The sequence below is a fragment of the Prosopis cineraria genome, unplaced genomic scaffold (assembly GCF_029017545.1).
Source record: "Prosopis cineraria cultivar Desert tree isolate PC_DT_omini unplaced genomic scaffold, ASM2901754v1 PC4, whole genome shotgun sequence".
Classification (NCBI taxonomy): domain Eukaryota; kingdom Viridiplantae; phylum Streptophyta; class Magnoliopsida; order Fabales; family Fabaceae; genus Prosopis; species Prosopis cineraria.
This window is the reverse complement of record NW_026555335.1, coordinates 36,918,924-36,932,434: the sequence shown is the minus strand read 5'-3', so window position 1 is coordinate 36,932,434 and position 13,511 is coordinate 36,918,924. Positions and strand designations below refer to the sequence as shown.

At 33.6% G+C, this 13,511-nt stretch overlaps 2 protein-coding genes across 2 annotated transcripts; one reads left to right on the top strand and one right to left on the bottom strand.

The window, feature by feature from the left end:
• The first annotated feature begins 4,040 nt into the window (after nucleotides 1-4,040).
• On the top strand, nucleotides 4,041-6,582 carry LOC129308994 (pentatricopeptide repeat-containing protein At2g13600). Its single transcript, XM_054950344.1, is given in 3 exon segments — nucleotides 4,041-5,272; nucleotides 5,274-5,426; nucleotides 5,428-6,582. Coding segments are annotated over 3 exon segments (2,094 nt in total). The 5' UTR covers nucleotides 4,041-4,486.
• A 489-nt stretch (nucleotides 6,583-7,071) lies between these two features.
• On the bottom strand, nucleotides 7,072-9,479 carry LOC129308476 (ABC transporter G family member 5). The gene is given in 5 exon segments (XM_054949596.1): nucleotides 7,072-7,564; nucleotides 7,567-8,430; nucleotides 8,433-8,637; nucleotides 8,639-8,958; nucleotides 8,961-9,479. Coding segments are annotated over 5 exon segments (1,983 nt in total). The 5' UTR covers nucleotides 9,253-9,479; the 3' UTR covers nucleotides 7,072-7,262.
• Nucleotides 9,480-13,511: the final 4,032 nt, after the last annotated feature.

The window sequence follows — 13,511 nt, the reverse complement described above, 5'->3', positions numbered from 1 at the left end:
ATTAATTTGTGTGTTGAATTTTATTCACCCCATTGTGTTATTATCCAATGGGGTTTAGTGGTCATTTTGAGCTTGATTGATTAATTGTATGGTATGAATAAATTGTTATGTGATTTGTGATTCATTTGAAATGGTTAAGGTGTCTTTGAAGCTATTGGCATTGTGTAATGTGAGTTGAACACCATAGTATGTATTTTGTTGTGAAAATAAATTATTTTAAATTCGGGTGTTCATCTTTTAAACGGATGATTATTTGAGTATGAAATTAGTGCCATTAGCTAAAGGACTCAAAGAGCTTTCTGTGGACACTTGAATCGCTCTAATCAGATGTTGGATGGCGAAACAACGCGCTTTGAAAGTTTGAAAATAAGCCATAACAGCAGGTGCGCACCACGGTGTGTGATTGTTGCGCCGTGGCACAAGAGACCCTCGAGGGATTCGTCCCTTTGTGCCATCCACCATGGCGGACAGACTAGATAAGAGCAAAGTGACTTGTTTTAGTCTATCTTGAAGTGAATTGATTTCCATGCTTCCGTATTGCTCTTAACTAATTTTTAACCAACGTTTGAGCTTAAACAATACTTAAAAAAAATATTTTTCTAGAATCTTAATATTTTAAATTAATTATTTTTAAACCTTTGAGTTGTGGTAGCTTTAATAGAGAGTTTTATTAAATTTTAATTACCATAATGATGTGTGAGTGATGTCGGCGAACATTTACATGCTATCAACCTTACAAAAAGTTATCCCAAACTTCCACAATACCTTGCTAGGCATGCGAAGAGGACGACTTTTTTACAGCAGATAGATCTCTGCCAGTTCCACATCCATACTTAGCCTTGGGCAGTGAGCCCGCCCAATGCTCATCCGTCTTTGTAAGAATGCTCTAGCGTAATTTCATAATAAAGGCAGCATTTTATTTATTGAGATCTTTAATGCCAATCCCCCAACTTGTTTGCTCTATTTAACTTCATCCCAAGCAATCATATGCATCCTATTTTGACCCGCAATATTTCTTCACTAGAACTTCCGACTTGATTTCTCAATTCCTCTTTGGTTCCTTGATTAAAGTGAAACCTACATGTTCGTTCTCTCTCTTCTTCTTCTCGTCGCCCTGTAGGTCCTTCTTCTTCCATGAGATTTAATGGAGAAAGCATTCCTTTGCCTTCTTTTATAACATCTTCCATCTATTTGATGTTTCTGAGTCATCCTCCAAACTCATAAAAAAATTTGGGTATAAGTTTGACATTGTGGTCAGTCATGTGTCTTAGTCTATCGGTCTCCATAGCTATATTAAAACTTTTTATATAATTTAATTTAATAATAAAAGTTATTTAATATGTGTGCTTGAGCCATCCTCCAAATAATCAAGCTGTCAGCCACGTCATCTCATTTTTAACTGTATTAAAATGATTTTTTTTGATAACAATAAAAAGCATTAAAAAATTTTAACCATAAAGATAGATGCCTCTGCTCTCATAGCATATCAAAGATAAGGACTCAATTTAAAGAAAATAAATTACAGGTTTTCGATTCAAAATTAAAATATTTCTTTCATTTTAATTTATAAGATTTTTTTTGAAAGATTCAGTATCTCAAAATATAAAATAAGATTTTATTAATAATCCTTTACCAACATTATTATTCCCATTATATTTTTTTAGCTAAAATGCATAAAATTTTCTTGAACTTTGAGGTAGCTGCATATGAGTAGCATTAGGCAAATGAGTTACGGGCCAGTCCGTGAGCTAACATTTTTGTGAGTTGGGTTGGGCTAGCTCGCTGGATAAAATAGGTTGGAAAACCTAACCCAATCCATTTTCTAATGGGCTAGCTAGCCCACAAAAATTTATCAAATTTTTTTTAATAATTTAAAATTTATATAACATAAATATATATATATATATATATATATAGTCACATTTCAAAGCAAATTAACAATTAAAAAATTAAAAAAATTTAAAAAAAAAAAAATAAATATAGAATTTAGCCAAGTAAATTCATTTTACTAGATTTTTACTATTAATCATCTTCTTGCCTAGATATTTTGAATATAAAACTATATTATTTTTCTCAATGAATTCATATTTATGATTTCAATTACTAAATCTTATGTAATTAACAAATAATACATATTCAAGATATTTTTCTAATAAAAACTATAAATTTTCAATTTACAAACTAAAACAAATATTTTATTCATAAATTATAAAAAGGATTTACACTATATTTCAAATGAAAAGACATATTTGGGAGTCATAAATTATATATTTGAGAAATATTGTCATTATTGTTATGATAAAAAGATATAATGTGATTAAAAAATAAAAAATATTTTAAAAAATATGCTAGCTCGCAGGTCAACCTATTTTAGTCGGTTAGTTTTTGCAGGTTAGGCTAGCTCAACCCATTTTAAAAAATAGATCAATTTATTTAACCCAACCTGTTAAATTTAGGCTCAACCTGTTTTTTTGGCTCTACATATGACACTCTTCACTTTTAAAAATTAAATAAACCTTTAATTTTATTTTTCAAAACCCGTATTATTAATTATATTTTTTTTCATAAGGGTTAAATCTCATTTAATTAAAAAATGCTATCAAATAAAAATATTAATAATTTAAATATCAATGTTTAAATTATTTTTTATTCATTTTTGTTACTAATGATGCATAGTTTTTTTTTTTTAGAAAATAAATTTTTATTTATATTTCAAGTTAGATTAATATCATGGACATGGCTAAAATATTTAAAATTTTAAATATTAATAAGTTAGATTAATTATCCTTTAACAAGAGAAATATACACCATTGATAATAAAAAAATGGATAAAACTAATACAAAAAATATAAAATTTAATATGGTGAAAATGATATTTGTTTGGCTCTCATTGCTTCAACTATCCAAAAATATAAAAAATTGATTAGTCATAATTCTTATAATATCTTATTTAAAATGTTTTTTAGTTAAATAAAATTTTTACCCTTATGAAAAAAATACTATAATTAGTAAGGGGTTTTGAAAAAAAAATTAAAGGTTAGGAAAATTATTTTTAATGTTTAAAGGTGAAGAAGGTTATAACTACTTCAAAATTAAGGAGTTTATACATTTTAGTTTATTCTTTCTTTTTAACATTCTTTCACAGTAGAATGTTAAATGAAAATTATTTTACAGAGAGTCTTCCTGGGAGCTTTGTGATTTGCTGCAAATGGATGATATGGGCGTTTCTTGTCCGCGTTTGATTGTTGTTCAGTTTCTGTTGGAATTTTCCCCGTCGTTTATCTAGATGGAAAAAAAAAAATATATTTTTGAAAATGTAAATATCATTTTTTTTTTAAAAAAATAAGATTGTAAATAAATTTTATTGATATATAAGTTTATTTAAAATTTTTTTATAAATTAAGACAGAGATTATAAAAACATAATGTTATTATTTAAGTATAAATACTGCAAGGAGACGACGAATCATTGATTTTCCACTTGGCTTCTCTCCTCTCACTCTTCCCTCTTCCCACCCTCCTTCAATCTTCTATTAAATCTGAATAATTTAAATTTAATATTTTTTATCTTTTATTTTTATTTAATATTTATTAAAAAAAAAATTATAAAAAATTGTCATAAATTTGCTCACCAATGTGATAGTTGTTTAGCTTTATGTGGATAATCTAAATTTAATATTAAAAATTTAAATTAGTTTCTCTATATATTTTGAATGGTGCAATCAACTTATTAAAAAATTTTAATTTTAAATTTGCACCATACATAATAAATTTGAACTGTATCGGTGAGTAGATTTATTAAATTTTTTTATATATTTTTATATATTTTTTTTTAATAAATATCAAATTAAAAATATGAACCGTTCAGATTAAATCTGGAGGGTCCAGATTTTCCTTTTCTGCATTGGAGACGCGGAGGTGGGATTCCGGAGGAGAGAATCCGAGTTGCGTTAACTTTACCTAATATATAAATTTTTTGTTTTCGTAATATTTAAAAAATTTTCAGGTCAATACAAAATATGATTTAAGAGTGATATTTGACCTCGCTTCAATTTTCCGAGTGTACATGGATTATGATCGACATTACATTGCAATATCATTGTGAAAACTATCTGACAGGTTGATATCAAAAAATAAAAAAATAAAGAAAGAAAGAAAGAAAGAAAGAAAATTCTGACACAGTTTCGACAATATCGTCTGTATTTGTAATTTTCCTGAATCCTGATACGACTTCTGATAAGCCTGGTTGTATCTTATATGCCCCCTGCATGATGCATAGATCGTGATTCGTGATTGATTTCTCTATGAAGGCAGGTTTACCTAGCGCAACTCTGTATTGTATCGCCAACATTTGATGGATTTTTTAGAGAAAGAGCAAGCAGGTGTCGTTCTTTTCTATGAAGCCTTTGCCTCTTTGGGTAGCACCGAGTAGGACTTGGTCTTGCTATAGACAAACATAGAATGCTTGCTTTCTGGAAGATTATGGAATGGCCAGACATGGTTTCGTCAAACAATTGGTCGGTGACCTCTCTTTCCTCGACTCGTCACCCTTTGCAAAGCTTTTGGAATCTTGTATCCGATCAAAATCCGGGCTTGACACTCGTCGAATTCATGCTCGAGTCATTAAGACCCAGTTTTCCTTGGAAATTTTCATCCAGAATAGGCTGATTGATGCCTATGGGAAATGCGGTTGTTTAGATGATGCACTCAAACTGTTTGATTGTATGCCCCAAAGGAACACTTTTAGTTGGAATGCCATTTTAAGTACATTGACAAAGTCTGGTAATCTTGATGAGGCGGCAAGGATCTTTAAGTCAATGCCGGAGCCTGATCAGTGCTCATGGAATGCCATGGTATCAGGCTTTGCTCAACAAGATCGCTTTGATGAAGCTCTGAAACTTTTCGTTGACATGCACAGTGAGAATTTTGTGCTGAACGAGTACTCCTTTGGCAGTGCTCTTAGTGCCTGTGCAGGGTTAGCAGATTTGCGTATGGGTGTACAAATCCATGGTCTGATTTCAAAATCTCATTTCTCATTTGATGTTTACATGGGTTCTGCTCTTGTTGATATGTATGGTAAATGTGGGGTGGTGACTTGTGCTCAAAAAGCTTTTGATGGCATGGAGGTGCGCAATGTAGTTTCTTGGAACAGTTTGATCACATGCTATGAGCAAAATGGTCCTGCAGGTGAAGCTCTTCAGGTTTTTGTAAAGATGACGAACAATGGGATTGAGCAAGATGAGATTACTCTAGCCAGTGTGGTCAGTGCTTGTGGCAAGCTTGTCGGCTATTAAGGAAGGTTTGCAAATTCATGCTCGTGTGATGAAATGCGACAACTTTAGGGATGACCTTGTGTTAGGTAATGCATTGGTTGACATGTATGCAAAATGCAATAGAATAAATGAAGCCAGATTTGTTTTTGATGAGGATGCCACACAGGAACGTAGTGTCTGAAACCTCAATGGTTAGTGGATATGCAAAGGCAGCAAGTGTGAAAGCGGCCAGATTGATGTTTTCAAAAATGATGGAGAGGAATGTGGTATCTTGGAATGCACTTATCGCCGGGTACACACAAAATGGCGAGAATGAAGAGGCAGTCAAATTATTCCTCCTCTTAAAAAGGGAATCCATTTGGCCAACCCATTACACCTTTGGAAATCTACTCAATGCATGTGCTAATCTTTCTGACCTGAAGCTGGGTAGACAGGCTCATACTCACATTATAAAGCACGGATTTCGATTCCAGTCTGTAGGAGAGCCAGATATTTTTGTGGGAAATTCTCTCATTGACATGTACGTAAAATGTGGATTGGTTGAAGATGGTCACGTAGTTTTTGAGCACATGGTAGAGCGGGATAACGTGTCATGGAATGCCATGATTGTGGGATATGCACAAAATGGTTATGGCTTAGAGGCTCTTGAAATTTTCAGGGAAATGTTGGTTTCTGGTGAAAAACCAGATCATGTAACAATGATAGGAGTTCTATGTGCCTGTAGCCATGCTGGACTGGTTGAAGAAGGGCGTCATTATTTTTACACAATGAGAACCAAGCATGGTTTAGAACCGTTGAAGGATCACTATACATGCATGGTTGATTCACTAGGTCGGGCTGGTTGCCTTGATGAAGCCAAAAACTTGATAGAGGCGATGCCATTGCAGCCTGATTCTGTTGTATGGGGATCTCTACTTGCTGCTTGTAAGGTTCACGGCAACATAATGTTAGGGAAGTATGTGGCAGAAAAGCTCTTGGAGACTGATCCTTCGAACTCAGGACCTTATGTTCTGCTTTCCAACATGTATGCTGAGCTTGGTAGATGGAAAGATGTAGTAAGAGTTCGGAAACTGATGAGGCAACGGGGCGTAATAAAGCAACCCGGTTGCAGTTGGATTGAAATTCGGAGTCATGTGCATGTTTTCTTGGCGAAAGATAAGAGGCACCGCCGGAAAAAGGAAATATATTCAGTATTAAAAGTTCTCACGCCTTTTTGTTCTTGCAAGTTGGATGAAGACCACACATTAATAATGAATTACTTGTCCTCGAAACTTTTCAAAGTACGCAAATCGGTAGCTGTTGAACCCTGAGCAGAATCTTCTAGTTACTGCAGGTTTGAAAGCAGTAGATGAACCGGCTTTCTTGCGGACCGGTTGCCGGGCCAGCTAGTTAAAAACAAGCAAGCATGACATTTACCCATCCGCTGCATAAGCAAGCACTTGGTCTTTGAGGTCCCCCCCCCCCCCCCCCCCCGGGAGGGGGGATTCTAGAGAGAATACTGGGGTATCTGAGGCAGACAATGATTCTCATATTGTCTTCATATCGTTGTATTTTTATCATTTGATATAAACTCTTACTTAATTGGCTGATTTCAGTTGCCAGACATGTACTTCAACCGTAATACAGTGGCAGAATTGAAATTAAGCTTACCCCTCAACCCTGGTAAAAAGCTCTTCCTTCAATTATAATTCTATTTCATTATTTGTTGAGAACGAAACTGATGGGTTAGGTAGTCGGCAAGGACATGTATACGAAAAAATGTGAGCACTGGAGGAATCTAGATGGAGAAGAGAGAGACATTGTTGTGAATTAAGTATTCATTAAAAAAGCAGAAATTAACATATATCAAGTTAGTACAATTTGCTGGTACTGACCAAACCTGTAATAGTTTATACATTTTGTTGATATGACATCTTTTCTTTGGTTGCTATTTGCAGAAAAATCCAAGACATGTGAACCCGCAAGAGAGGGGTCTTCATATGATGACACCTTAGAAGGTCCTCTGCGAGCATCTGTATCTAAGAATCATATAGGAAACCGACCTGTAAAACAGGATGAAGCACACCATAACCCCAACATTCTTCCATTTACTCCTTTCGCCTCCATACCCTTCCTCTTTAAGCACATCCTCCCCGGTCATCACACACGCCCCAAACATGTACCCTAAGCACTTGCCTGAGTTGGAGAACTCGTTAATCAGAAGCCCTTCAAAGGGATACTTAAACAGTGATATATAATGCATAAAAATCCAGTAATTTGGAATTTCCTGTTTTGATATGAAGTAGCCAGAGACAAGAAGAATGACCCGATGACTCCGGCGATCACTGAGTTACCCACAATGAAATTAGGCACCAAAGCACTGAAACACACCACTACTGAATTTGCAGTGTAAAGAACTAACCAAATCAGCCACAGGAAGTGCAAAAAAGCTGTGAAATTCCGGTTAAGCCCAACAATCCAGTATAAGGGTACGGTGAATAAAATGGCTAGGATGAGTAGGAATGGCAAGTAAACCAAGCCATTTGCAATAGCATAGGATGATACTCTGTAGCTTCCACAAGAGGTCTCCTTCATTAGAATGTCCCTTTCTTGCAGGAAAATTGGCAGCGCTTCTACTGTGCTTGATAATAAAAACGATAATATGAACGCAAATAGACCTACCCTTTCTTCAGCACCCTCTAGCCCATCCTTGAGATTACAAAAGATGGAGCCCAAAACGAGTCCAGAAATCAGCATCTGGATCGTCCTGCATGCAAAGAGCTCCTTTGTACGGAAGATGTTTTTGAAGAACCGGTGACTGAGAATCATAGTTTCTCTCAATCTAGAATTTGCAAAATCACAAGTGAAATCCATTCCAGCGTTGATGATTTCTTCATCAATTACCTTTGATTGTTGAAAGAGCTGCTGCAGAGTAAACTTTCCACTTCTACTCTCACCTTGAATATCACCTTTCTTTTGCTGCATTGTAGCGGGCAATTGTGGAGGCGTTTGTAATTGAAATTGCTGACACTTCCTCTGTTTCTCAAAGGATTCAATGGATTCAATCGCAAATTCAACAACATTAACATGAAGTGGAAGCTCTAAACCCATTAATCTTAGATTGACACCCAACAAATCCGCAGTTCCATGGTGTAACACACGGCCATTGGCTAACAACATATAGAGTTGAACAATTTTACAATTCTGAACCCAGGTTGATGGATGCTTAGGATTATAGTTCGGCCCCTTGAATTAGCCATGACCTTTAGCATTTCAATGATCTGCAGGGCAGATGTACTGTCAAGGCCGGAAGTTGGTTCATCCAGAATCACTACTTTGGGGTCGTGGATGACTTCAACTCCAATTGAAACTCGGCGTTTTTCACCCACCGGATATCCCACGGGCCCTGTTATCTCCAATTCGAGTCTGAGCAACGTGGCTGAGTCCAAGCTCCTGAATCAGTGACTTGACTCTGCTGCAGAGTTGATCTTGAGGAAGCTTTAGCCTTAGCTTTGCACAAAACATCAAGGTTTCTTCAACCGTAAGTAAGGGAAACAGAATATCATTTTGTGTAACATACCCTGAAATCTTCCTGAACAGAGCATTATCTACAGGTTTCTGGTTCACCAAGATGGACCCACTTTGTGGGTAAACTTTACCAGCAATAATCTCAAGCAGGGATGATTTTCCAGCTCCACTTGGCCCAAAATGGCGAGAATTTCTTGTGGCTTGGCTTGGCAGCTCACGTCCTTGAGGACATGCCTTACTCGACCACTGCATGCTTGTTCAGGTTTTGCTTCTTCTTCTTCTTCTTCTTCTTCTTCTGGTTTTTGGCCTTTTTCTTGGTCGATTTGTTTTGGAAATTTGCTAAAGATTTTAAAAGGGTGCTCTGTTTTCTGTGTGCGGATCTTGTAGTTGATGCCTATCGCTTCGACCTCACAGCCTTGATTCTTCATTGTTTCAATGTCGTTTCTTCTACTCACTTTGTTTTCCGATCCCATTTGGTTTCGCTTCTCTTATTTAATCCAAAATGTTCTGGCCTCAGCTGCAGACTGTGAAGCAATAAGTGGTAAGAAGGAATTTACCTGCAATGACACTAAAGTCCTCGAACTTGTATCCATAGTTCACGTGCACTAGTTCTTGCTGTTCTGTAACATAATGATATAATTCGTCATAGAACTTAGAAAATACAATAGTTCATTTGATTAAAAAATAACTACAGTTCACGTGGTTTCTCTCCATGTTTTAGATGGACGGCTATCCAGCACATATATCTTTTATGGCCAACAGCAACTACAATAAGGATGTGATGTTAATGGTTTTGGAGAAACTACTGATACGGAGTTTCAACTTACAAAGTGGCCCTTCAACCCGCGTGGGGGATTTTTTTTAAGTTACAGCCACTTGTCCTTTGTGCATAAAGCCATAAACCATGACTCGTTTACCTTCATCTTCCTTCTTTAACACTGTCTTCTTTCTTGAATCTTGATTAGATTAATGTTATTTTCTTTTTAGGTCAGAGGTAATATAGGAAATTCGCTGGGAGAAAATAGTGTCTGAAGCTCTGAGCTCCTAGACCTAGTCATTCTACAGGTGCCGATACTAAATAAATACTACTTGCCAAAAAATTTACTGCAAAATCCTAAGTACAGTCTCGTAGCAATTTGGAGTGACATGCAAGGAAACTGGGGATTGGGAACGAAGTGGTGGGCCCTGGGGACCTCAAGTTTGTGGCTGCTATTTTATGATGCTGCAAAACCATTTAAATCTTCCACATCCGCGTAAGTTGACAAGACCATCAATTTTAATCTGTCCTCATCTTTCACTACACTATATTAATTATATCTGTTTATGACCATCAATTTTTGTTTAAAATTACCTAGAGCAAGGTAGATGCTTGAAATTGCTAGCGGATCAAACCTACGACCTTTCATCAACAAGGGTTGGCTTCATGTCGTTTGGTCATACGTCCATTGCCCCCTAATTTAGTTTTCAAACTCATCTTGGAAGCCTAGTGAAGCCTCTCTTAAAAGATTTATGATCAGTTTATCCTTGTTAGGAAGTAAAGATCACATTAGAAAGAGCAGGTCCCTACTGGGTTAAAAAGAAATGATGAGTTATGTGTAATTTATTGATATTATTAATCAATTCATGTGTTCACTTTCATTCAAAGATTTAACCTGTTTGTTCAAGTTCAAAAAGAAAATAAAAACCTGTGTTATTGAATAATGTGATTCAGTGTCATAAAGGAGACACCCGTGAACTCTTTTCTGTGGTGATTTGGGACCTCTCGTTTGGCACCTTGGCCCACCTATGAACAACTCATAATCACATATTTACTATTCCGATTAGGAATAACAAAACAAGAAAGACAGACAGAAATGTAATATATAATCCCTCTTTTGCCATGCCCGTGAACCTTTCTCTCTCCTGTTTTCACTTGTTTCGTTGCATCATTCAATTATTGAAAAGATCTATCTCCCTGTGTAAAAAAAATGATTTTTCATCATTTTTTTCCATATATAGGAAGCTCAGTTCCTGTGTTTTCTGTGTGTTCCTGTGGCAATGGTTGATATCTGTTTCAATTCTAATATTTACTGTGATAATAAAAGATTCTTCTGCCGTAACATATCTAAATTTCTTTATCTCTTATTATTTGAATTATTTATTATTTATTTATCTATATCTATATTGTGAATATGAATTGCTTCCAAGCGGGACCTGACCTATGCGCAGGAAACAAACAAATATTCTTAACTAAAGCATCTTGTTTGTTGTAGCTTTCCGAAGCATGTTGTACCATAAACTGGACAAATGAATGATATTTGATTGCCACATGAGTTCAATGAAGGTACCTCCAGATCAGATTCACTATGATTTCGGTGCATCAAATTATTACCTTGCATTATTGAAGTTTGAAATCTGAGAGTTTGAGTTTCAATTTATGTCTAATGAGGATTTGTAGAGTTAGATAATGCAGGCAATTCAAATAAAGGAATATTCCTTCTGGTGGGTTACTAATACTATCTTTTTTATTGCCATGAAGGTTCTGCAAGGGTCATTGTTTATTAAGCTCTTGACTTAGGATCCTACTGAAAGTAAAATAATTAGCCATGAATCTGTGATCCAGTAATATACATGTCGTTATTAGCTCATTTGAGCTCAGACTCTTTTTTAAAAAATAATATTCCTTCTGGTGGGTTACTAATTACTATCTTTTTTATTGCCATGAAGGTTCTGCAAGGTCATTGTTTATTAAGCTCTTGACTTAGGATCCTACTGAAAGTAAAATAATTAGCCATGAATCTGTGATCCAGTAATATACATGTCGTTATTAGCTCATTTTGAGCTCAGACTCTTTTTAAAAAATTTTTGCCCCTCTCAATTGCGGAGTCAGAAATCTGGAATTTACAGGTAGGACATTGACATTTGACAAATGGAAGTCAATCCATTGATTTTCCATTCTAAGCAAGTTAAACCTCCAACATTTACAATGTTTTTTTTAATACTCTCCATTTTAATAACAAGGGAAAATTGCATCTAATGACCAAATTTATCACCAAAAAGGACTAACAATATGAAATTTCTCTGCAAGACCAAATGGTTTAGATATAATTAAAATTTATGGTGAAAAGAGAAAACTATCATTCATTTAAAAAAAAAAAATCACTCAACCCAACCTTTGGTCACTAAAAAAATTGACAGCTTAATGGCTACCAATACTTCTTAATTGCATATTGCACAGAGTTTTATGTATTATTAACTTTGTTTCAATTTTTCCAATCACTACTTGTTATGAATTTAATAGTTATTTGTCATTTTACAGATAATTATTTTGTTAAATTAAAAAATTTAATATATACTGATTTTCATAAACGTTTAGTTTTTTTTTTAAAAGTTTATTTAAACATCTTATTTTAGTAAAAATTTAATTTTCAAAATATTAAGAAAAATTATCAAAGTTAGTCAAGGAAACTTCTCATTTCATAAATAGTTATTTGTCATTCATATATAGTTATTTATTAAATTAATTTAATAATGGAGACCTATGAAAATTTTTAATAGCACGTGTTTTTTTATATTTAATATGAAAATAGTTACTTATTAAGTTTGTGATGAAAATTTATCATTTATAAATAGTTATTTATCATTTTATGGAATGTTTACTTGTTAAAATTAATAAGGAAAACTTGTTAAGAAAATTTAATGTACACCATAATGACAAGTTCCCGTTAGTAATTAATAAGTATTTATAATAAAATGATAAGTTTTTCATTATTAACTTTGACAATTTTCTTTAATAATTTAATGAGTAAATTTGATTAAATAACAAGTTCAAATAAGTTTTTGATAAATAAACTTAATAAACTTATGGTAATAAAAATAAGTAAATATTATAAAAGTAGGTGCATATTAATTTTTTTTAAACGAGATCCATTATAATTAATAAGTAATCATTTATAAAATAAAAAATCCTCTCAACTAACTTTGACATTTTTCCTTTTTAATTTGACAATTAAATTTGTATTAAAATAATAAGCTTACGTAAACTTTTGACAAGTAAATTTTTGATAAAAAAAATAAATATTTATAAAAATTGATGCATATTAAAAATTTTTTAACAATCTTCCGTTAGTAATTAAAAAGTAATTATTTATAAAATGATAAGTAAATAAATAAAAACAAAGTTATCATATATAAAATTTGTGTAATATACAATGAAGAAGCATTGATAACTCAATAGCTATTGATATTTTTTGGTGATCAAATAGTTAAGAGTTCAAAGCTATCTTGGCCATATTGAAAAATTTAAATTTAATGTCCGATAGCCGGAGCTTTAGCTGCCATCGGTGGTGTTTTAAACAGCCAATGACAATGGGTATTTTTTAAAAAAAACAAAGGTTTGGTTTTGCCTTTCACCATGAATTTTTATTATATTTAGGCATCTTGGTCTTGCAAAGCAATTTCACATTCTTTTGGTCTTTTTGGACAATAAATTTGTTCAAAAGCCCATAGATGCAATTTTCCCTTCAACAATAAAGTGCGTTTTAATTTTAAAAAATCTTTTAAGTATATAAACCATTTATGGGTTTTAAGCATATTTAATTAAGTCTTTTTCTTTAAAAAATTTATAGGAGTATAAACATATGTCATTAACGTGGCTCATTTCCATGCATTTAAAGAAGGATAAAGTTAAAAATATTAAAATCTTTAACTATTTAATTGTTCTCTTGAGATAGAGATCTGGTAAGATATGTTT